Source organism: Sphaerodactylus townsendi, linkage group LG03 (assembly GCF_021028975.2).
Source record: "Sphaerodactylus townsendi isolate TG3544 linkage group LG03, MPM_Stown_v2.3, whole genome shotgun sequence".
NCBI classification, from domain to species: domain Eukaryota; kingdom Metazoa; phylum Chordata; class Lepidosauria; order Squamata; family Sphaerodactylidae; genus Sphaerodactylus; species Sphaerodactylus townsendi.
Genome location: NC_059427.1, coordinates 11,331,175 through 11,356,582, shown reverse-complemented (window position 1 = coordinate 11,356,582; position 25,408 = coordinate 11,331,175). Strand labels below are relative to the sequence as shown.

Here is a 25,408-nt window from a genome sequence, read left to right as displayed (position 1 = left end):
TCCACCACCACAACTAGTGTGGCTCTGAATTCCATGCCTTCTCTGCTTCCCATTGCCTCTTCCACCCTTTCCTATCCTAGCATTAGCTACTAAACCCCTTTTACCTACTCCAGCCCTTTACATTTCCTATTTGTACAAAGGCTTTGTAAATAAATGCAAATAAAAGTATAAGTTAAAAAAAAACCCTGCTCGAACTCCAATTTCTTCAGAAGTATTCAAGCTATTTGAAAAAAAACCCACAAAAGTGTAAGGAAGATGTTAAAGTGTTGCTCATTAAGAGTCACCCTCTATTGTTTGAAATCTAAGGACTTCAACGCCCTTTAGAATCTCGGGTGTCATGTGTTCTTGGGGTAGATAGAAGCTCCTGGAACTAACTTAAGGTGGGAAAATGGTATGAACAACAAAGAGGAGTTGGGTGCAACATATCAGCAGAGACTATAAGTATAATAATGCGTTGCACACCAATCTGCCACCCAATGTTTAATATAAACAAAGTGCAACTATCATAAACATCTTACACCATCTACTAAGTGTGAAATAAACATAGGATATTGTTTCCATGTGTTTATTTCACACTTAGCAGATGGTGTAAGGTGTTTGTTTATGATAGTTGCACATTGTTTATATATTGAGTGGCAGCTTGGTATGCAATGAGAAAATGGTAAGAGCCTGGTTTGAATTGGGAGCCCCCTTGATTGAAATTTGAGTTCCAAGCATAGAACTCCACCTTTCCTCTTATATCTCTGCAATGAAAGACTGACAAAAAACCTCAGGCAGGTGTTCAAAGAACATGTTATCATGCTATCATGATATGTTCATTGTAGATTTTATAAGGAGGTAAAGCTGCAACAGAGACTGAGGAAGGGGAAATGATATCACTATGGGTGGACCAGGAAGATCCAGATTTTCCCATCCATACGTATTGTTGTAATTTTACTGAAAACACTGCAACAAATCACGTTTGAAAAAGATGGAGGAAACCCAGGAGGTAAATGGAAGCAACCTGATACAGTGAGGAAAAGAGGCGGGGAAGCTCTTTTGGAAGAAAAACAGCAGAAACACAGGAGCAAAGGGGGAAAGGGTTAGAGAATTCTATTGTTCACAGTGTGCTGAATCTCAGGTATTTGATACACACTGGAGAATACACACGGGCTCATTCCGCACATGCAGAATAATGCACTTTCAAACTGCTTTCAGTGCTCTTTGAAGCTGTGCGGAATGGCAAAATCCACTTGCAAACAGTTGTGAAAGTGGTTTGAAAACACATTATTTTGCGTGTGCGGAAGGGGCCAGGGAGAAACCATATAAATGCTTAAAGTGTGGAAAGAGCTTTGCTTAAAGTCACAAATTTACTGCCTGTCGAAATATGCACTATGGGGAGAAACCAAATATATGCTTGGACTGTGGAAAGAGCTTTGCCCATACTGCAATGCCAACCATACTATTCATCATTGTATCCACACAGAGGAGAAATCATATATGTGCTTAGACTGTGGAAGGAGCTTTTTTTGGAGTGGAAAACTTGGAACTCATTGCCAAATCCATACAGGGGAGAAACCAAATAAATGCTCGGAGTGCAGGAGGAGCTTTACTCAGAGTGAAAATTTTAGTGCCCTTCAACAAACCCTGACTGGTTAAAAAAAACCCATATACATGCTTGGGGAATGGAAGGAATTTTGTCAGCCATCAAAGTATTCACACAGGAGAAACAATAAAAGTGCTTGGAGTATGGAAAGACTTTTGCTCATAGTTGCATCCGTAGTACTCCTTAACGAATCCCTTCCAGAGACACTGTACAAACGCTTGCTGTAAGTTTAAAATACTTTACTGCAAGTTAATCACTATCACAATGTCTATACAGGTGAAAAACCATATAAATGCCCAGGTGTGGAAAAAGATAGTTGTAACAGAAGATGTATTCCCATCAAAGAATTCATACAGAAACTCTATAAATGCTCTGAGTTTGAAAGGGGCTTCAGAAATTTACCATCCAAAGAACCCATACAGGTACAAATGCTTGGAGAGTTGAAAAAACATCAGTCAGAATTCCTCGCTGGTTTTGTACATCATGGTCTACACGTGGATAAAAGCTACCTAAAATTCTTCCAGTGTGGCAAGAGCTTCAGCCAAAAGCCAGACCTTATCAGGCACCATTAATTCTACAACTTGACTTCTTATCAGGCCAGACCTTATCAGGCCAGATTCAGGTGCTCGCCCCAATTGGAGTGAACTGTTTGTTAAGGGGCCCCCTCCCCTGGGAGAGAGTGATGGGGCTTTTAGTGCCTGGGAGCCCAGGGCAGGGAGGAGAGATCTTGCAAGGTCCCTAGGCTCACGACCGCACAGGTTCAAAGCAAAAGTACAAAAGACAAAAGGCACTTCACACCGATAAAGAATTGAGCTAAACCAGGCCCCGACCAACTGACAGGAAAGGGAGAGGAGCATCCCTTACCGCCCTGAGCATCCCTTTCCCACTCCCCTTCTCAGAATTAGGGCCATTCTGACAGAGGCAAATGTGGGACAGAGAGGTCCATTTCAAAATATTCTCCACGCTTTTATTTTTATGTTCCTGTTACATTTTTGTGGGAAGTCAAATGTTGTGATGACATGTGAAGGAAAAACCACAGATCAGATGACTGCTCCACAAATTTAGCTTTCCTGAAGTTATCCCACCCCTTGCACTGCACTCTTGCTTAGGATTGCCTTCCTTGACTGCCTTTTAACTTCTATTTTGTGGTGGTGGGGTTAATGGGTTTCAGAAAGCAAAAGTTTTACTTCCCTCTCCCCCGCATCCCTCCCGCTTCCCTGCCAGGCCCCCAGTGTGATAATAGTGTAAGTATTTCAGGGAGATTATTAGCATTAAACTTCAGAGCTAGTTTTGGGGAAGCAGTGTAGGTAACCTAGGCTCATTCCGCACACGCAAAATAATGCACTTTCAAGCTGCTTTCACAACTGTTTTTGCCATTCCGCACAGCTTCAAAGAGCCCTGAAAGCAGCTTGAAAGTGCATTATTCTGCGTGCGCGGAATGAGCCATAGTTTAGAAAAAATGGTTGGCTGTAAGGTGCGCTTTACTTGGGAGTAAGCTTGGTGGTAGTTGGTGGCTTTGCTTTGAAGCAACTGTGCAATGCTTTGAATGGGTGAATCATGACCCTAGGAGGGTTTACTCAGAAGCAAGCCCCATTGCCAGCAATCGAGCTTACTCCCAGGTAAGGGATTGCGCTTTAGTTCTTCGCACAGTTAAACCCCACTGATTTTCAGGGCGGTCTATAAACCTAATAAATAATAATAATAATATCAATTTTACAAGTTCTTATAATCTTAACTATTAACATACTTATATGTTAGTGATGGCGAACGTTTTTGAGACCAAGTGCCCAAACTGCAACCCAAAACTCACTTATTTATTGCAAAGTGCCAATATGGCAATTTAACCTGAATACTGAGGTTTTAGTTTAGAAAAATGGTTGGCTCCGAGGCATGCATTACTTGGGAGTAAGCTTGGTGGTAGTTGGTGGCTTTGCTTTGAAGCAACTGTGCAACTCTTCCAACAGGTGAATCACGACCCTAGGAGGGTTTACTCAGAAGCAAGCCCCATTGCTAGCAACTGAGCTTACTCCCAGGTAATACATTGTAGTGTATTCCCTTTCTTTATCTTATCAAATATTCCGTATTTGAGCTAGCCTGGGCTAACCAGGTCAGGGGTGACTAAGAGGACCACCCTTATAGACGTAGCCTTCTGGTGGGTTTGGAAGTTGCATCAGGATAGGCATCTTACAAGGTGAGACAGCATCTTGCTCTTTATACTCCCCCCCCCCTTGGGACAGTGTGCCCCCCCTCAATTTTGTGCACGAAGACTCTTCTCCACAGCCATCGCCAGCAGTTCTGATTTCATGGCTGGCTGTAGTTTCTTCCTCCAGTGGTTATTTCATGCCAATGCAGCTATTACTGTTGACTCCACGTCACTGGGGTTAAATGAAAGGCGTTGCCAGCATGGGAAGCTCCCGGTGGCTGGTTTGGAAACAGAGAGTTTCACTTTCGCCGCGGAAGCCATGGCTGCAGGGAGCGCAGTCAAAGACCTGTGCGAAGAAGCCACCTGCTCCATCTGCCTGGACTTCTTCAGGGACCCGGTGATCCTCACAGAGTGCGGCCACAATTTCTGCCGAGCCTGCCTGACCCAAAGCTGGGGGGACTTGCAGGGGGCGGCAGAGGCTTCCTGCCCCCAGTGCAGAGGAAGAGCGCAAGGAGGGACCCTCCGGCCGAACCTGCAGCTGGCAAACGTTGTGGAAATTGCCAAAAGATTGTCGCTTCAGGAGGGAAAAGAGGCAGGTGTGAAGGGGGGAGAAGAAAAGGGGGGGATCTGCGAGAAGCACCAGGAGCCCCTGAGGTTTTTCTGCAAGGAGGACGAAGCCCCCGTCTGCCTGGTCTGCGGGATATCCAAGGAGCACAAAGATCACGAGGTGATTCCTCTGGAGGAGGCTTTCCAGGAAAATCGAGTAAGTGAGAAATCGGTGGAGGGGGACTTTCATGCATTTCCCTTTGTTGGAAAACTCCAGCTTCCGGTTGCTGGTACTTGCTCACTTGCATCTATCAATATAATATAAAATATATACACTGCTATTGCACCCACAACCGCAAATTTACTCCTTAATACGGTGGCTAGTAACAGATCAAAAAAGGAAGAGGGAGTTCTATTTGTGACAGAAGGGAGGCTGCTACCTCACTTCCTCCCCCCATCCCTCCAGCCCTTTGTTGATCACTCTGTAAGTATTAGTGTCCAGCCTTTCACTGGCAGGCTACCTTTGGCCAAGGAACCTGTGCAGGACAATCCCATTTCCTTCCTCTTAAGTGGGGGCTTTTTTGTTACCTAAAATGAGTTTCCCATGGCCCTCCCACACTGCATGTGTACTGTGGGTTCTGTGGGGCAGAACTTGGAAGGAGTTGCAACAACTAAATTTAAAACAAAATGGTTTACTTTTCTTAACAAATAACACTTATTAAACATTAACATTTAACATTAACACTTCACAGCCCTGTGGAGTTGCATTTCAAGTCCTTCTGTTTACAGTCTTGTCATGCCAAGTCCCATTCTTCCTGCCGGTGGTTGGCTTATGAAGACTTCAGAGGCTTGGTGAACTGGATTTCAAGATGACGAAGGTCCCCAAAAGAACTCCCATCTACATACACAGAAAGCCCTGAAACAATAAATTCTAACATTTACAATACACCAAACAATAAACCACTCCCTTCCCGCTAGTTCCCAACAACTTTGCAGTTACCTTAAACAAGGTGTTAAGAGCTTATGAAGAAATAAATCAAGGTCCCAGCCTGGCAGCCTTGCTTCCTCCAATTTAATGAGTTTTTGCAGCCTCCTGCTGCTTTGAGTCTCCACCCCTTTCTGGGTCAACCCATTCTGAACAGAGGGGTTACACATGGCCAACTCAAAAGGTTTCACTACCCAAGGGGACCCCTGAGTAGCTGCTCTATATAAGCCTCTGCTGAAGTGAGGCTTCCAATACTGTGGCAAAGTGAATATGGAGGCAGGAGCAGAAGGCGAGATACAAGCGTGTCATCATCAGGAACTGAGCACTATGCAACTGGCAAGACTTGCTGGCTCTGGGCAAGCTTTGTGCTTCATCTCAGTTTGGGCACAAAACCTGTTCTCAGCACCATGCTTTGTGTGGGACCCAAATGGCTTCTCTGTCCCTTTTCCCTCAGAACTCTGTTTTCCTCCAGTTACTCTCCCTCCCTGCAGCGCTCTCTCTCTCCCTCTCTCTCTGGCCCCTTCCGCACACGCAAAATAATGTGTTTTCAAACCACTTTCACAACTGTTTGCAAGTGGATTTTGCCATTCCGCCCAGCTTCAAAGCGCACTGAAAGCAGTTTGAAAGTGCATTATTCTGCATGTGCGGAATGAGCCTCTCTCTCTCTCTGGAACAACCTCCACCCCCCAAATCCAACTGAAGGACAAGCCCCATTTGATTACACCCAGCTTTTTATTTAAATGTTTTATTTAAATACATTCTGTTTGTGCCTCAGGCAGTTGTGGCTGCTAGAAAAGGGAAAGTTTGCCAGAAGCACCAGGAACCGCTAAAGCTCTTCTGCAAGGATGACGAAGCCCTCATCTGTGTGGTCTGCGACCGATCCAAGGAGCACAGAGATCACGAGACCCTTCCTCTTGAGGAGGCCTCCCAAGAGTACAAGGTAGGAAATGCACAGGGGAAGAGCCCTGGATCCTTCCCTTCTCCTTGGTCTCTTTCTGAGGGAACTCTCTGCTGGTTTTGCCTCAGCCTCTGGGCCTGAGATGGAGAATGGAAACACCTCTTTGTTGCCTCCTTCCTGGCTTGGTGGCTCCCTGAGGTATTGCTTTCTGCCCCCTGCCAAGGCTAAAGTGGGGCAGGATGATAAAGTGGGGAGAGTGACTCTGGCTGTGTTGACTTCTGGCCAGGCAACTGCATGGCTGAGCTACAAGGGGACAGCTGTATGACTCCTAGTTTTACCCGCCCTCCCCCTGCTTTCTCTGCCTCAGCTGCTGCCCTTCAGTTGCTCTTGGCCTGGGGGAGAAAGTCTCCAGCTGTAGTACCTGCTTGTGTCCCCCACTTGAATGTAGTAGCTATAAGACAGTAGTTTAGATCAGAAGAGGAGCTTTTGGGGGCAGGAAACTTTTGCATTCAGCTCCCTTCTTCTGAATCAGACAGTCTGTCCAGCTCTGCTCTGACTGGCAGCGACTGTCCCAGGACTCGGGTCTTTGATGTCAACTGCTGCCTCTTCATTTCAGCTGTAGATGCCAGAGAATAAACCTGGAGTTGTGGGTTTACCGGGTTGTGTGGTCATGATCTGGCACTTTTCAAGATGCCAGCCATAGATGTTGCGAAACATTAGCAGCAAAAAGTACCAGACAATGGCCACATTCGTGGAAAATCAACAACACCCAGTTGACTGTGTGTTCCTGCATTGCCGGGGGTTGGATTTGATGGCCCTTGGGTTGGATTTGATGGCCCTTTTCCAACTTTATGATTCTATGATTCTGTTATTCAACAATATAAACCTGGGATTTTCTGCATGCCAGAGGGATGCTTTCCTACTGAACTACAACTTTCCATTGCACCAGGGCACTATAAGGAATCCTTTTGCACCCCACATCTGTGGTTGCATCCACAATGAGTTTCCCCTGCTTTGGTGTGCTCTTTCTTGAAAGAGTGTACCCAAAGAAAATTTGGGAAAGTGTGGAACGGAAGGTATGCATTTCTTCCCTCATCCTCAATCCAGTGCCATTTACTCTCCTGATTGCCATTTTTTTAAAAAAAAACATTGTTGCTTCCTGGGAAAACTTTCCTGTGGACGAAGCATGGGAGGAGAAGGACAGGCAGGAGGTCAGGCGCAGGGTCAGTCTCTGTGCCTCAGCATTCTTTGCATCTGGGAGTCATCATTTGGGAAATATCATTGAAGATCCCATTACAGATGTGGAGCAGTTACATCTGGCCCTTAAAAACAGTTTTGCTTCTCATGTGTTTTATACCGGTAGTAAACTTTTTTAAAAGGAACCAATCTCAGTTTTTAGTCTCTCCTCCACTAGGATCGATTCTGTGATTGTCTGGAGAAGCTGAAGGAGGAGAGAGAAAAAATTCTGGCATGTAAAGCGGACGTAGTGAAGGAAAGCCAAGACCAGCTCGTAAGTTTCATTGTGGTTGGGAAGGGAGCAGCTTCCAGAACTAGCATTGGGGGAAGGTGTGCAAATAGCAAAAAAACTCAGCCCTATGAGGCAGCCCCTCCCCCCAGTTTGGAGGCAGACCAGCCAACCAAAGGGAGACCTGAGATTGCCGTTCTGAGCAGAGTTGTGTCCAGGAAGTGGGGCTGGAGGTGATGCAGAATGGCCCACTCTTTGTGCCCCTGGACCCCGAGATGGTTCTCTAGGGCTGCCCAGAGGGTGGGCTGCCCTGGTTATTTCTCCAGAACAAGACCACCCCTCCCACTTTTTTTTTTCTTCTGAGGTGATTTTGTTTGAGTCAGAATCAATTGGTTTTTCATGGTTCTCTGCACTGTGGGGTAAACTCTGGGCAGCTGCATGTATGTGCCAATTCCCCATGGATGTGAATGTACCAACCCTGCAAGTCGGGAGGAGTCCCTGAAAAGAGATGAGTGTTCCCCACCCCAAAGAAATGCTGGGTGGAAATGCTGAGAGACCCTCTACCAACCTTGGACTGGGCCAAGAGATGTTCAGCCACTGCTGATTCTGAGGGGAAAAGTACTTGGGATGCTCAGTAATGTGTGGATCTTTTCCCCTGCAGTTTTCTCTTGCCCCAAATGCAGCCAAGGAGATAAGCTGAGGGGTTGGGGCTTCTTAACTCTTTTCTCCCCAGGGGTATTTCTACTCAAACATTGTGCCCTTTTCACTGTTGGGAAGTGAAGGGCGGGATCACCATATGGGATGTCTTTTTATTGGGAAAACAAATGGACTCAAGAAGCCCCTTCCGCTCTCTGGGTCTTCTGCTGCAGATGGAGTCCCCTGTGGCCGAAAGAATCTGTCCAAGGGTGATTCTGCACCGGCCAAGTAAAATGGGTTTAGGCCCCTTTTAAAAGTGTGTGGGGGGGGGATTTCCCAAAGATCTCACCCCCCCCCAAATGCTTCTAACCCATTTTATTGGCTAGAACCTGGGTTAAAGGAAAATGATTAAATTAGTGAATTTTTCCTTCATCATAGATTTCAAACGCTTCCTGCTTGTCTGTACGAAGTATGGCAAGCAGGAATCATTCAATCCCCGCCTCCTTCCATCCACCAATATGGCAGATTCTGTAGGCAGTTGCCACAGAGTGGATACTCTAGCACAGTGGTGGCGAACCTTTGGCACTCCAGATGTTATGGACTATAATTCCCATCAGTGCCTGCTAGCAATTGGCCATGCTGGCAATTGGCCATGCTGGCAGGGGCTGATGGGAATTATAGTCCATAACATCTGGAGTGCCAAAGGTTCGCCACCATGGCTCTAGCAGGTGGCCACCATGCCGTACAGGTAGGTGGTGGTGGGGATTCTCAGGTGGGAGGATTCGCAGCTGCATGGTTCACACGGAAACAGCTGCCTCCTGCCTCCGGGATTCCAGCGATCCTGGCTGGTCCCTGCCCCCACTGTGCAAACGGCAGCACAAGAAACTAAAACTGGTTCTATGAAACCGTGTTGCCTGTGCATAATCAGCCCAAGAGTTTGAGTGAGATCCATGTGCACTGTGGCACAGTCCGTAGAAATTGTTCTCTGTCCCTGGCCTTTTTTGCATGGTCAGCATGCCCTGTGCGGCAGTACTTTTCCCCCTGTTTCTGATTCCCCATGGCTCCCCGGTTCTTCCTGGGAGTCGAGGCAGGGCCGGTTATGCCCCAGCGCCTCTTTATTTGCACCGCAAGCTCTTCCGCAACATCCATTTCCTGCATTCTGATTGGCTGATTCTCACCCCCATTCTCCCACTCACTTTCACTAGTTTAGTTTTAAATTACTCTGTACCCAAAACTTCTTCCCTGTTGCTAAGAGACATGGCTTTCATTTCAGTGGGGGTGGGGGAACACAGAGGGAGAAATGGTGGATTTTTGCCAGAAAAGTGGGGCATTCAGGCACCACAGACGGAAGGGCACTGATTCTCTCACTCACCCAAGTCAATTCTCTCTCACCCAAAAGGATTTTAGCCAGAAAAGTGGGGTGTGCAGGTGCTGCAGATGGAAGGGCGCCAAATCTCTCTCACACACTAGCCGATTCTCTCTCACACACAAGGATTTAAGTCAGAAAAGTGGGGTGTGCAAGCACTGCAGACAGAAGGGTGCCAATTCTCTCTCACATACAAGCCGATTCTCTCTCACACAAAAGGATATCAGTCAGAAAATTGGGATGTGCGGGCACCGCAGATGGAAGGGCGCCGATTCTGTCAAACATCCAGCACCTGTTGATTGGTGGGGTGAGCGAGAGCAGAGAGGTGGGAAAAATGGCCCTGGTTCTGTGCCGTGGTATTTTCATGGCAAGTGAAATCACGCAGGGGCATTTCAAAAGAACCTCCAATTTGGCAGTTTTTCAAAGTCATGGGTGTGATGGAATAGTACTGTAAAACTAGCAAAGTCACATATGACTGTGAAAAGCATCTTTGCCTTTTGATCTCCTGGAGGGAGGACAGGAAACTATGCAGAGGTGCTAGGATGAAACTTCAAATGCCTAAGTTACCTCGTGGCCTGAACAGAGTTTTCCTGAGAAGGGGGAAACAAAGGTTTTGAAATTCCATCTTGAGACGTGGTCAGAGAAGCATCTCTGGGCCATGGGTTCCCGGAATGGGGACAAAGAACCAAAAGGGATATGACCACCTAAGCAATCCCTTAACTGAATCTAAGTTTTATTTCTTTGTTTTGAACTTTTACAATAAATCTTCGAGAAATCAGCTGGTCTGGAGTTTAATAGGAGGGAAAAGAACCCAAGATTGAGGTGAGATAAGAGTGGCTCTCCCAAGCTTAATCTCAGCCTCAGTCGCCACGTCTCAAGATGGAATTTCAAAACCTTTGTTTCCCCCTTCTCAGGAAAACTCTGTTCAGGCCACGAGGTAACTTAGGCCTTTGAAGTTTCATCCTAGCACCTCTGCATAGTTTCCTGTCCTCCCTCCAGGAGATCAAAAGGCAAAGATGCTTTTCACAGTCATATGTGACTTTGCTAGTTTTACAGTACTATTCCATCACAATGGGGAAAAGGGAAAATGGTGGTGCAATGCAGGGGTAGACCCTATGCAGCTTTTCGGCCCGTGCAGAATTCCCAGCGGCACAGGGATATTCCGTGTGCTAACATCAGTACAATTTTCCATGCAAAAATGGCCAGACAAATGTTGATGTGATCTGAATGAAAAAACTGCCCTTCTAATAGAATCTCCTAAGTTTGATCTGTCACTGCAAACGCCATCTGCATTCATTATGTTGACCTAATTTCCTTCTCTTTCCATATCAGAAGCAAACCACAGAACAGAAACAAGAGACAGTAGCCAAGTTCAGGGAACTGCACACTTTTCTGGAGGAGCAAGAGAAACTTCTGCTGGCCCAGATGGAAGAGGTGGAGAAGGAGGTGGCAAAAAACCGGGATCAGCGTCTGGTTGAGTTATCTGAGGCGCTCTTCTCTCTGGACACTCTCATCCAGGAGATGGAGGAGAAGTGTCAGCAGCCGCCCACTGAACTCTTGCAGGTAAGAGGGTGGCAGGAACAGGAGAAGGCCGGCCCCAAACCCTTTTTGAGCCTCCTTCACTTGGAAGAAAGCAAATGACTCCCGCTTCTGTTGCTGTCAAGTTTTCTTCTCTGTCCAGGGCTCTCCCTTCTGCCCCATTTCCATCTAGGAGCAGACTGGAGAAACCTATCATAGTGGCCCTTTGAAACTCCACGGCCTGGAAATACAGCTGCCTCCAGAGCCCTGTGCGAAACATTAGCAGCAAATGGGTTCAAACCCCCCCATTCATGTCTGAAGCTCCACCCCCTACGTTTGTGGGTTTTTAAAACATTTTTAGTGTTTTTTTGTTTTTGGCCTGCAGGGGGTGCATTGTGTGGACTAGCAGCACCAAACTTTCAGGGATTGTTTGGGGGACTCTCCTGATGATACTATCTGGGTTTGGTGAAATTTGGTTCAGGGGGTCAAAAGTTATGGACTCCCAAAGGGGGTGCCCCATCCTCCATTGTTTCCAATGGGAGCTAATAGAACCATGGTGGCGAACCTTTTGCACTCCAGATGTTATGGACTACAATTCCCATCAACCCTGCCAGCATGGCCAATTGGCCATGCTGGCAGGGGTTGATGGGAATTGTAGTCCACAACATCTGGAGTGCAAAAGGTTCGCCACCACTGTAATAGAAGATGGGGGCTACACTTTGAGGGTCCATAACTTTGGACCCCCTGAACCAAACTTCACCAAACTTGGGATGTACTATCAGGTGAGTCTCTTATTGATACTACCCAGGTTTTGTGAAGTTTGGTCCAGGGAGTCCAAAGCTATGGACTCCCAAAGGGGGTGCCTCCATCCCCCATTGTTTCCAATGGGAGTTAATAGGAGATGGGGCTACACCCTTGAGGGTCTATAACTTTGGACCCCCTGAACCAAACTTCACCAAACCTGGGTGGGATCATTAGGAGAGACTCCTAAAGATACCCTGAAAGTTTGGTGCTTCTAGCTTAACCATTGCACCCCTGACAGCAGGCACCCCCCAAATTTCCCCAGATTCTACTTTTAAATACACCTCCTCCGGCATGAATTTAAAGGGAGAATCTGAGGTCCTCAGTTTAGAAGAAGAAGAGTTTGGATGTATATCCCCCCTTTCTCTCCTGTAGGAGACTCAAAGGGGCTTACAATCTCCTTGCCCTTCCCCCCTCACAACAAACACCCTGTGAGGTGGGTGGGGCTGAGAGAGCTCCGAAAAGCTGTGACTAGCCCAAGGTCACCCAGCTGGCGTGTGTGGAAGTGCACAGGCTAATCTGAATTCCCCAGATAAGCCTCCACAGCTCAAGTGGCAGAGCAGGGAATCAAACCTGGTTCCTCCAGATTAGAATGCACCTGCTCTTAACCACAACGCCACATTGAAAGTGATGCTGTTTCAGGGTGGGGGATAATCCACCCCCAAACATCATCACTTTCAATGTTGCTTAACTGGGGACCCCAGATTCTCCCTTTAAGGTGGATTTAAAAGGAGAATTTCGGCTCTCTAGTTTAAACACCATTGAAAGTGATGCTGCTTGGGGGTGGATTCCAGCATCACAGCAGCTGTCTGGGGGGGAGGGGGGGGCGCAAAACTCAGATTTTGCACCAGGCTCCATTTTCCCTCTATGCCTCTGCCCAGAGGGGAGGGCAGAAGGAACTGCCGGCTGCCGGCTGGGAGCCCAGCTGGTGGGAGGCAGGGGAGGGCAGGGCAGGGGAGTCTGCCGTCCCTGGTCTCGGAGAGCTGCTTTTATAAGCGCTAGGCCAGGGGCAGGGCTTGGGGAGGCGTGGCCATGCCCTGGGGCGTGTGTCCCCACCCCCAAACCTCCCCATAAAAAATCTATACCTACGTCCCTGGAACCACCCAACCTGATCTGAGGGCTTCCTGTCTTCCGTGTGAGGAAAAAACCTGGTGTGAAAGTAGCCACAGTTGAGTTGTCAAAGCAGGTCGCTCATCTTTGCTCTGAAGTAGCTCCACTTTGACTGCTGATATTATCCTTCCCACGGCATAAAGATTATAAAATGTTTCTCCCCCTGTATCAAGATCCACCTCAGCCTTTGAGTGGAGTCTGCTAGCTGAACCCAAGAAAAAGGCCAGAGAGCAGAATCTTCCTGGGTCTGAGGCGTCTTCTTGGTGTGGCCTCTCAAAAAGCACTGAGGTCCCTCTTCATATTCTCTCTCTCTTTGTCTTTCCTCTTTAGGATGCCAGAAGCACCTTGCTAAGGTAAGTGGATCTTTCTCATTGATGTTTTAATGCTGGGAGGCATCTTGGAAGCCTGTGAAGAACGTGGTCCTTTAGGATTGTGACGGAGGGCCACATCAGGAGTAATTAAGAGTGTGGATCTCCATCACTGGTTGATTCCCCACTTCAAAAGTGAAAGTAGAGGCAAACCAGTTTCATAGGAATTGGGTGCTTTTGAGCACGGATTCATGCTCCCCACTGAAGCTTGTCCACTGGGGGGAAAAGGTCCAGGATCCGAAAAAACGTGCGCTGAGGGGGGTGGGGGTGCAGGTGGCGAGCGACTGAAACGTGCTCAATGCGTTTTTGGCGCTGGTGTAGTTGCGAGTTCTGCTGGAAACCTGGATATTTGGAGTGTTGAACGCGCATCTAATGGTGAGTGCGGAATTGACCCATCTCTCAGGGGCAAACACCTTGTGGACAGAGGTTTCTCAACAGGAAACTGGGAAGTGAAATAGCATTGGGGGTGGGGTCTGCGTTGACACCTAGCTGTGCATCTCTAGAAGAAGGGTCCCCAACGTCTTTGAGGCTGCGGGTACCTTTGGAAATTTGCCGAAGTGTGGTGGGAAGAGCCACAAAATGGCTGACATAAAGTGGGTGCTATAATAGGCAATGCCACTCTCAAAAAGGGTGCTGCACTTTAGCTTCAGTTACCCAGCGAAAAGTTTTGTGTTGCAGCAGCAGCTGCTTCCAAAGCCCCATTTTAAAGACTGCCTGAGGAAATACAGTGTTTGAGTCTCCTCAGCTACGTTCATTCCGCAAAATGGCAGCGTGGAATCTTTATTTGGCCAGAATAAAGCCTTCATTGGCATTAGGGGTGGCTGGGTCAGGGATGACTGTAGAGGTGAACACTGTGATGACTGTCCAACTCAATCTGAGGTGGTCCATGTGTTAAAGAGAGAAGGGTGAGGCTGCACATGAGGAAGTCTGTGTTGGCGTGTTTGTGCAGATTAGAAATCAAATCAATCAATCAATGGGTTCTGTTTTATTTATTAACAGTCATTCCCCACAGCTGCTGTGTGGCTTTGGGGGTCTCAAGAGTTACAATCTCAAGCTGCAGTGAGGTGAAACTTTTTCTCCAAAGAGCCTCTCATCTTTCTCGGCTATCAGCTTCAGCCTCTGTCTCCAGGCGCTCTGCCCATTTTCCCTCTGTTTCTCTGATCCACTTGGGGGGTTTTTGAACTTGACGGATGGAATCTTGACATGATTTTCTCCAGGTATGAAGAAAATGAGGTGTTTGAGAATCCAGCAGCTTTTCCTCATTCACTGAAGTGGCGCATTTGGCACTGCTCGGATACAAATCTCTTTTTGAAGGGCATCAAAAAGCAACTCAAAGGTAAGGAACATCAGAACGTAAGAAAAGTCCTGCTGGATTAGACCAAGGCCTGTCAGGTCCAGCAATCTGTTCACTCAGTGGCCAACCAGGTGCCTCTAGGAAGCCCACAAGCAGAACAAACAAAAGCAGCAGCATTATCTTGCCTCAGCACCAGATATAAGAGGCCTGCTCCTGTGATGCTGGTGATCATAGGTGTGCCTCATGACTAGTATCCATTTGACTCATAGCCATGGATAGTCTTCTCCTTCATAAACATGTCCAATCCCCTCTTAAAGCCTTCCAAATCAGTGGCCATCACCACCTCCTGGGGCAGGGACTTCCACGATTTACCTATATGTTGTGTGAGGAAATACTTCCCTTTGTCTGTTCAGAATCCCTCACCCTTCACCTTCAGCAGATAACATCTCATTTTAGTTTTATGAGATAGGAAGAAAATCTTCTCCCTGTTCACTCCCTGCTTGAGTATGTTGTAGCTGAGCCCACAGAGAGGTCTCCAGGGGGTTCATAGTGCTGCCTTAAGCAGATCTAAACCCTTCTGAGCCCATTGAAAATCAGTGGTTATAGAAAAGCTGCTTAGAATGGCACTGTGGGACCTCTGCTTGGAAGGATCCATTGTTTAAAAGGAGTAGACCCTTCGACTGCAGTCTTTGACACACTTTCTATGAATTGAGTGTCCAGTCAAAGTGACTTGTGAAAAGAAATGTGATCATTTCCACATACAAAATTGTGAGAAGAATTTTCCCCAGAAGTAGATTCTACTTAATCTTTCATGTGAAACTCAATAGAAATGTATGCATGGGCCATCAAGTCACAGCAAACTAATGGGTCACCTCAGAAAGAGGCTTCCAAAGCAAGAGAGAAGCAGAGATTTCTTTGCTGCTGCCTTTGTCCGCAGAATCTTCATTGGTCTCCCATCCAACTACCCTCCCTGCTTGGTTTTTGGATCTGATGAGAGGGGGCTGTATCATGACACCTTCCCTCCTCAAGGGAAAAACAGACAATGTGGTTAGCTGATGTTTTTGTCACAAGATTTGTGATAGGCACAAGGGTCTGGTGTTCACTTTTGGTCCCTTTGCTTCCACAGACACTCTGGATTCTGGACTTCACCTGCAGAAAGGTATGTTTCTTAATAGTTTCTTAAGTAAAAAACTTCACCTTATAATGTGTGCTCATCTACTTGGTATTTTTCCAGAGAGAACATGTATCCTCTGGTTCTTCCTCATCTTTCCATTCCTGCCACAGGCAGTTCCTTCTTGCTCTGAAGTCTGTCAGGGTGAAAGAGGAGGTGAACTCTGAGGGGATGAACTGCCTCCTTCCACCTGCCTGTCACCATTTTGGGAGAACGGTTGGTGGGCCTCGTCCCTTGAGGGCCTTTCAGAATCCTCCCCATGAGAAGCACGAGTCAGATCGGGAATCCCATTCCTCTATGTGGATTTTCCCACCAGCTTTCCAGGTTTCCCTCATTTTCAAAGTCCTATAAATTGTGTGGTGGATATACAAGTTTCAGGGAAAATACTTTGTTTACAGAATAGCAGAATATAAAGGCAGATGTCCAGCATGCCATAGTGCTGTTCTTTGATTGCTCACATATAATTTGTGTTTGATGTTTGGGAGGAGAACTGAAACTCCATTCAGCCACTCCAAAGTTTCCGCTTCAGCTTGTTCTGCTGCCTCCTTTGCTGATGCTCAGAAGCACCTTTCTGGGCAGGAGACATAATAAAGGCAGATGTTTCCTAGCGCTGTGAACTGGACTGGGGAGCTTCCGTTTGCCGCAATCATGTACGCAGGTTGAATGCTGGCTTAGCTCTGTTTTGCTCCCTGTGTGTGTACCTGGTTGTCTGATGTGCCTTTGTTAAAAAGTAATTCTCTAGACCATTCCATTTGTGACAATATATAGGGGAAGGCATCAATACAGTGATATGCTATGACTGATTTTTGTTAATTGCCAAACCCTGGTGGCCCAGTGGAGTGGGGTGGGCACTTCTGGAGGACTGAAAGAGGGTGGGGAAACTTGCCATGCAGACATCCCATTCTTGCTGCACTTTGTCAGTAGTTCCACCAGCAACAAGGAAACCACACAAACCCATCCCTGTGAGGAAACGACTACTGAAGCCCCTGGGTCCCTCCAGAAGACTCAGAGATTGTCAAGGGAACTGAAATCCTGTTCTGTCTTCCTTCCTCCAAGTTACCTTTCCTGTGAGCCACAGAAACTATTAACGGGGTGTTTTTGATTCAAGGTGTCCTGGGAGACACTTTCAATGAGAGGATTTCTTAGAACCTATAACTGAAGGTTGGAATGAGCAGCAATTTCATTCTTGTGGTACAAGAAATCCCCAAAACAGGAATAAAATTCATGTAATACTTTCGTTATTATTTAAACTGGCACAAAATACTGTGTAAACAAATTCAGTTTTGAGACGTGTCTCAGATCAGGAGTAAGAGCCACAACCCGTTCAACCCGTTGTGTGCCTGTTCTCCTTTTCATGAGATTCGGGTGTTTGTGTAAATGCTTTTTCGCGTGTGATTGCTTTCCAAAAAATATCCATGATTCTCTTCTCTCTGAAGCTTAACTACTTGGGATAGGAGATGGTAGGAAATGGGTTGTTGTCCAGTGGGTTTTTTTATTGTGCCTTTTATCTGCTTGTGCTTGAAGTGCACCAAAAGAGTGGTCTGCCTTTTAATAGTTGCAGAGAAGGAAAAGCTTAAAAGAGTGAGAGGAGGCCATGATGGGCAGGAGAAGGAAGCAGAAGAGGCCAGAGGGAGAAATCTCCCAGCTGAAAATCTTTCTCTTCTTGTCTCCTCATTTTCCCCCAACAGCAAATGTGACTCTGGATCCAGACACGGCCCATCCCATACTCATCCTGTCTGAGGATCGGAAAAGCGTGAGGAATGGAGGAAAAGCTCAAATTCTGCCCAAAAATCCTGAGAGATTCAACAATTACTTTGTTGTGTTGGGCAGTGAGGGATTCACAGGAGGCCGCCATTTCTGGGATGTCCTTGTGGGAGGTGAGGGAGAATGGTGGGTGGGCATGGCCAGAAAATCTGTGAGGAGGAAGGGATGTATTACGCTCAATCCTGAGGGGGGGATCTGGGCTGTGGGGAAGTGCAGAGAAGGGGGTTACTGGGCTGCCAGAAAAGGCTCTGATATTCCCCTTTCCCTGAGTGAGGAGCCCAACAGGATCCGAGTCTGTCTGAACTATGATGGGGGTCGAGTGGCCTTTATTGACGCTGACCGAGGAACCGTCATCTATGAGTACTCTGGAGACTCCTTCTCTGGAGAGATTTTCCTGCCCTACTTTCGAGTGTTTGAAAAAGGCCACCTCAAACTCTTTTCTTAAGGCCTTCTGTTCACACCAGGAGCCTCAATTAAAAAATATTGGTTCTCAGAAGCTCCCCCATTTAGTCCTGTAAAGGCCTCTCCAGGCTCCCAGCCACCAAAACTGACTGGAATAAAATGGAGACACCCTCCCCCCCCCCCCCAAAATTCCCCAACAGGGATTTTGGGTGCAGAGCTGGGGTGGGTAGAGTTTAGGGAGGGAAGGGACTTGAGGGGGGCCGAGCACCACAGAGTCCACTCTTTGACGCAGGGGATCTGATTGGCCATTGGGAGATCAACTGTAATTCTGGCAGATCTCCAGGCCTCACGTGGTCCCTGGCAACCCAGTGTAAAGCTGAGTTGGGTTTTGAACCTCATCAATGCAAGGCTAACATCCTGTGCTCTGAAATTCACTGGCTTTCAGTTTTTATATTACTGATATGTTATGTACATTCCAGAAAAATCTGCTAATAAAGGGGACCCCTGAGAGTTGCAGGGAGGAATCCTATTTCCTGACTTGTCATGCTGGCCAATGAACAGCCACTTGTCAATCTAATGTGCCCCCCCATTTCCTCCTGCCGGATTCATGCCGTGTGGGGAGGGGGAAATGGTGGGTTTCTCCTTTTCCCCAACAGGTGCAGGGAAGGAGCTGGAGATGCACATAAAGATTCCCATAACTTTGATTGTTGGCTGGGGGCCGTCACACTCGCAATGCTTAATAGTAGTTTGAACACTTGAGTTCCACATTCAGTCAAAAGACTGACAGCAATATCTGATGTACCAACAGAAAACGCAATAATCCATTTTGTAAACTGTAGTCAAAATCATAAATAAATAATAATAATAAATAAATTAATTCTTTTCCATCCCAGCAGGAACATCTGTGAAAAATAGGAAAGGAAATCAATTTCCTTTCTTCAGGAAAATAGCTTCAGTTATTTCTTTAAAATTATTATTTTTCTGCCCAGCATAGATTGAAAGTGGCTAACTTCACTGTCCAGTCCTCCATTTTAACCTCACAATAACAGTGTTGTGGATTGGAGATGATGGGGGAAGGGGTGTGAATAAATGGCCCTCTGTGAGCCAAGTATCTGGCAGATTGAAAATTCAAACCTGGGTCTCATAGATCCTCAGCAGATGCTCTAACCATTTTAATGTGATGGATCTGATAAAGCCCACTTTACTTTGTAAAATAAGATTTATTCCACACTCTGTGCTGCCTGCCTCACCAAAGTGGCCCAAAGAAAGCCAGCATGGTGTAGTAGTTAGGAGGAGGTGCACTCTAATCTGTAGAACTGGGTTTGATCCCCCACTCTGCCACATGAGCTGTGGGGGCTTATCTGGTGATTCAGATTAGCTTGTGCACTCCAACACATGCCATCTGGATGATCTTGGGCTCATCACAGCTCTTTGGAGCTCTCTGAACCCCCCCCCCCCCACCTCACAGGATGTTTGTTGTGAGGGGAGAAGGGAAAGGAGATTGAGTCTCCTACAGAACAGAAAGGGGGGATATAAATCCAAACTCTTCTCCTTACATTATTCTCTAGCCTTCTACTTTATCATCACATCAACCCTGAGAAGTAGGTTAGTGTGAGACTGGCCCAAGGTCACCAAGCAAACCTCCAAGGTGGGGTTGGAATTGGAACCCAGGTCTCATAGTTTCTAAGACACTTTAAGCACTAGACAACATTACCTGTCACGAGCCAGCCATTGGATACTTACCGGTACCAAGACATGGAGGACTTTGAGGCAGAACCTGAGGACACAGTGCAGCCAGAAGTGGCTGCTCCTGAGGAAGACCTGGCAGCAGAGTCAACTCCTAGCCCTTCATTGCCTTCTGACGTACAGGTGGAGGAGCCTGCAGATCCTCTGGGGGAACCCAGTGATGAGAAAGCTGTGCATAGGAGGCAGAAGCAGAGGCTGCTACTGCAGAAGCAAAGAAGGAGTGCTCGTCTTGCAGGAAGATATAGGAAAATAGAAGTTTCTCCATCTGATGAGGATTAACTCCTTGCAGAATCCCAGCCCCTTGAACAAGGCTCTCTCTATAAGCCTTGCTGTGAGCTTGCTTCTGCCTGGGTGCAACAAGTGCGTTTCCTGTTGCCTCCATGTGCCTGGTCTACTACTAATCTCCAGCCTTTTTGCCTGATCTCCTGTGCCATGACATGTTGGAATGACCTGTGACTACGCCTTCATTTGCCGCCTGCCTTGACCCACTGGACTGTCTTCAGACTTTGCTCGTCTGCTGCATGTTCTGTCCTGCGAGACTGGACCTGATCACGCATTGCCTACCTGCAGCACACTTGCCTCTGATAGTTTAGGGAAGTTGTGTTGTTTTGCCCAGAGGAAGATGTTTTCCACCCTTCCTCTCTGTACTGTTTCCGCTTTCCTGGACTCTCATCATTCAACCTTTGCTTCCATGGCCAAGATCAGAGGGGGGTTCTGGCCTTCACCTGGGCCGGGGTGTTTTGATTCCCTTCAGTTTTGATCCTGCAAGTTGCATCATCACCCAAAAACTGGTGACTAATTCTAAGGCTCTGGCCTTTATTTTCTGATGGGTGATGCCTGCCACAGACAGAGGGACAGGCGTGTGGGTCTTTCCATTGGTATAGATCAATTTTAAAGTGTCATCCATGTGAATGGTAGAGTACAGAAAAATAGGTCCCTTCTCTGAAGATCTTAAAATGTGGTCTTTGGCTTGGGGGTCAGGAGGAAGGCGACTGCAGGGAGAAATGGGAAAAAATATACCTTCATTTCAGTTTCTATAGGACAGTGGTGGCGAACCTTTGGCACTCCAGATGTTATGGACTACAATTCCCATCAGCCCCTGCCAGCATGGCCAATTGGTTCGCCACCATGGCTATAGGATGAGACTTTGTGATTGGGCCAAAGAGTTCAAAAAGGGGGTGGGACTTTCAGTGTCCTCTGGTGTCTTAATTTCCCCCCACAGCAAATGTGACTCTAGATCCTGACCCAGCCCATCCTGGATCCTGACAGAGTCCATCCTGAACTCACCTTGCCTGAGGATCAGGAAAGTGTATGTAGAGTTGAAGTAGAAGATGAAAAATGTGAAAATATGCCCAACAATCTGGAGAGGTTTGACTGTTATTGTGTTGTGCTGGGCCGTGAGGGATTCATAGGAGGCCACCGTTTATGGGAAGTCCTTGTGCGAAGTGAGGGAGAATGGGCTGTGGGGGTGGCCAGAAAGTCTGTGAGGAGGAAGGGAGACATTCTCGTCAGTCCTGAGGAAGGAATCTGGGAGGCGCCGGGGGGGGGGGGGGCTTCTTCCATCCATCAGTAAATAATGATGCCTCTCCCTTGACCAGGTAGCTCAGTGTGTTTGAACTATGTGTTTGAACCAAGTGTGTTTGAACTATGCTGAGGGTTGAGTGGCCTTTTTGAAGCTGAATGAGGAGCCTTCATCTATGAGTACTCTGGACCCTCCTTCTCTGGAGAGACCCTCCCGCCCTTCCTTTGGGTGAATGAACAGGGCAACCTCAACTCCTTTCTTAAGACCATCTCTTCACACCAGAAGCATCAATAAGAAAATATTGTTTCTGAACAGCCCCCTTTTTGAGTCCTGTAAAGACCTCTCCAGGCTCCCAGACATCAAAAATGACTGGATTAAAATGGAGACATTCCCCCCAATTCCCAACATCTCTTCCCCCCCCGCCAATACTAACTCCCCACCAGAGGTGTAGCTAGGGAAAATGGAGCCTGGGGCAAAATCTGAGTTTTACGTGCCCCCCCCAATATAGGCAGCCACCCTCCCCCACCATGACCAAACAACATTTTTTGCACCAGGTCATCTCAAAGTCACCATCACATTATAGAACATGCCCCAACACACAAATCTGGACACACCCAGGGCTCCCTAATTTAAACAACATTGAAAGTGATGCTATTTTTGAAGGGGAGGGAACCACCCAGGAACAGCATAATTTTCAATGTTGTTTAAACTAGGGACCCAGATTCTCCTTTTAAATCCCCCCCCCCCAATACTGTTTGAACCAGGGAGCTCAGATTCACCTTAAAGGGAGACTCTGGGCTCCCTAGTTTAAACAACATTGAAAGTGACGCTGTTTTAGGGTAGACCCCCCCCCCCAAAACAGCATCACTTTAAGTGTTGGTTGTTGTGGGTTTTCCAGGCTGCATGACCCTGGTCTGGTAGATCTTGTTCCTAATGTTTCGCCTGCATCTGTGGCTGGCATCTTCAGAAGTGTATCACAGAGAGAAGTCTGTTATACACTGTGTCCAGATAGCCTGAAAGTTTGGTGCCGATAGCCTAAAAACTGCGCCCCCTGCTGGCCGACAAAGTAAAAACACAAAAAAATTAGAAATGAGCCCAAATTTTTTCTGCGCCCCCAATGGTGGGCGCCCGGGACACTTGTCTCCAGATGTCCCCATGCTAGCTACGCCTCTGTTCCCCACGCTCATGCTCACCTACCAACCCCCTGGCCACTTCCCACCCACCCACCCGCACCCCAATCCTAATCTTTTCAACCTCCCCAACCCTAGTTGCACCTTCCAATCTTCCTCACCTTGCCAACCCTCCCACCCCGCAGCCCTCACCTTACCACTCCCCCCACCCAATACTAACTTGCCAACCCTCCCCACCTTCATACTCACCTACAAATCCTCTCTCTAGCCACACCTTCCTACCCTCCCACCACCCAAAGCCTTACCTTTCAACCCTCCCCCACCCCAACCCTCAGATTGCCACCCTGCCCCAACCCAACCTGCTAACCCTACCCACCCTTATGCTCTCCCCACCCCCAGCCACACCTTCTACCCCCACCACCCTAATCCTTACCTTTCAACCCTCCCCCATGCCTCACCTTGCCACCCTGCCCTACCAGAACCCTCACCTTTCTTACCTCCCCACCCGAAGCCTCCCATTCCACCCTCTCCCAATCTGCCACCCCACGCCTGCCCTGTTCCACCCTCCTCCACTCCAGGCCTCACTTTGCCTCCCTCCCACCACCACCCTCCTCTCCACCCTCCACCTATCCTCACCTTCCTTCCTATCTCAAGCCACACTCTTCAACCTGTCCCGCCCCCGAGCCATAGATGCACACCCAGGTAAGTGTCACACCTCGAACAAGAGTGGGGTGGGGGCTGCTACAGCCCCACTAAAGCCCATTGCTGGGGAGGTCCTTCTTCTTCTACCCTTTTCTAGGGCCTGTTGCATCTCCCCAGCAATGGGCTCTGCTGCTGCTAGTAGATTGTCGTGGTGAGGGAGGGTGGCCACTCATATATTGATCTTACATATAATTACACAACTTAACACTTCTATTTGTATTTACATTTCCTTATTTCTCTGACAAAGTTCTTAAAGATACAGCATAAGTCTTCCAACTCTTATAACTAAACATAAATAATCACTTAGTTCATTCAATTCTTTGTTCAGAAACAAAGCTTCAGTTCCATATAGTCCATATTCCACTGAAGCTTTGTTTCTGAACAAAGAATTGAATGAACTAAGTGATTGTTTATGTTTAGTTATAAGAGTTGGAAGACTTATGCTGTATCTTTAAGAACTTTGTCAGAGAAATAAGGAAATGTAAATACAAATAGACGTGTTAAGTTGTTTAATTATATGTAAGATCAATATGTAAGACTGGACACAGCCAGAGTGCAATGTGTGTATTTTTAGAGTTTATTTAGGCTAACGTTGACATTGCACTCTTAAAGATAGTGGTGATTGTTAGGAGGGAGGGTGGCCACCCATGGAGGGAGGGGGCGAAAAACTCAGATTTTGCCCCCCCCGGCTCCATTTTTCCCAGCTACGCCTCTGGCTCAAGGAGCAAGGGAATCTTCTCAACCCTTTCTTTGCTGCTCTGCTTTCCTGTCTGCGTGGTCCTTTCTTGGACACTGGGGAGCTTTTGGAAAGGTGCAATTCATGCTGCACCTCCCTTGTGGATCTGGGATCTGCCTCCCGATTCCGCTTTGCAGGGAACACGCATGTGTTGGTGTCGCGGGAACAGTGCCACTGTTACTGCGCTACCAGGGTAACTTTAATTATTTCAATGTGATTTCAGCTCTTGGTAGCACGCAGGAACAGAAACAGGACCCAACACAGCGAGTATAGTGAACAGTAAAAAGATTCTTTATTGTGATGCTGACCTGTCAGCACCTCCATTCCACAGCAACTGCGCTGCCTAGCAGCTTTACAAGGAAAACCGGGAGACAACAGTAGAACCCACCACCATTCATTAACAAAAAGAAGAACCAACTGTAACCCCCATGCTCAGAATGGGTTGACTCAGAAAGGGGTGGAGACTCAAAGCAGCAGGAGGCTGCAGAGCTCATGAAGTTTGGAGAAGACAAGGCTGCCAGACTTGGACCTTGGTTTGTATAAGCCCTTAACACCTTGTTAAGGTAAGAACATAAGAACATAAGAACAAGCCAGCTGGATCAGACCAGAGTCCATCTAGTCCAGCTCTCTGCTACTCGCAGTGGCCCACCAGGTGCCTTTGGGAGCTCACATGCAGGAGGTGAAAGCAATGGCCTTCTGCGGCTGTTGCTCCCGAGCACCTGGTCTGTTAAGGCATTTGCAATCTCAAATCAAAGAGGATCAAGATTGGTAGCCATAAATCGACTTCTCCTCCATAAATCTGTCCAAGCCCCTTTTAAAGCTATCCAGGTTAGTGGCCATCACCACCTCCTGTGGCAGCATATTCCAAACACCAACCACCACGCTATGCGTGAAAGAAGTGTTTCCCTTTTATTAGTCCTAATTGCTTCCCCAGCATATTTTCAATGAATGCCCCCTGGGTCTAGTATTGTGAGAAAGAGAGAAAGATTTCCTCTCTGTCAACATTTTCTACCCCATGCATAATTTTATAGACTTCAATCATATCCCCCCTCAGACGTCTCCTCTCCAAACTAAAGAGTCCCAAACGCTGCAGCCTCTCCTCATAGGGAAGGTGCTCCAGTCCCTCAATCATCCTTGTTGCCCTTCTCTGCACTTTTTCTATCTCCTCAATATCCTTTTTGAGATGCGGCGACCAGAACTGGACACAGTACTCCAAGTGCGGTCGCACCACTGCTTTATATAAGGGCATGACAATCTTTGCAGTTTTATTCTCAATTCCTTTCCTAATTATCCCCAGCATAGAGTTTGCCTTTTTCACAGCTGCCATGCTTTGAGTTGACATTCCCATGGAACTATCAACTAAGGTAACTGCAATGTTGTTGGGAACAAGTGGGAAGGTAGTTGTTTATTTTTGCTATGTTGTAAATGTTGGAGTTTATTGTTTCAGGGTTTTTTTTAATGTTTGTAATGGGTGAGAGTTCTCCTGGAAACCTTCATCATGTTGAATCCTGTTCATCGAG

General features: G+C 47.3%; 1 protein-coding gene across 1 annotated transcript; it reads left to right on the top strand.

Annotated features, from left to right (window-relative positions):
* Window positions 1-4,015: 4,015 nt before the first annotated feature.
* On the top strand, window positions 4,016-18,918 carry LOC125428716 (E3 ubiquitin-protein ligase TRIM7-like). The gene is made up of 8 exons (XM_048489288.1): window positions 4,016-4,491; window positions 6,035-6,199; window positions 7,572-7,667; window positions 10,957-11,187; window positions 13,384-13,406; window positions 14,639-14,757; window positions 15,842-15,874; window positions 17,575-18,918. The coding sequence occupies exons 1-8, from the start codon at window positions 4,048-4,050 to the stop codon at window positions 18,093-18,095; spliced, it is 1,632 nt and encodes a 543-aa protein (XP_048345245.1). The 5' UTR covers window positions 4,016-4,047; the 3' UTR covers window positions 18,096-18,918.
* Window positions 18,919-25,408: the final 6,490 nt, after the last annotated feature.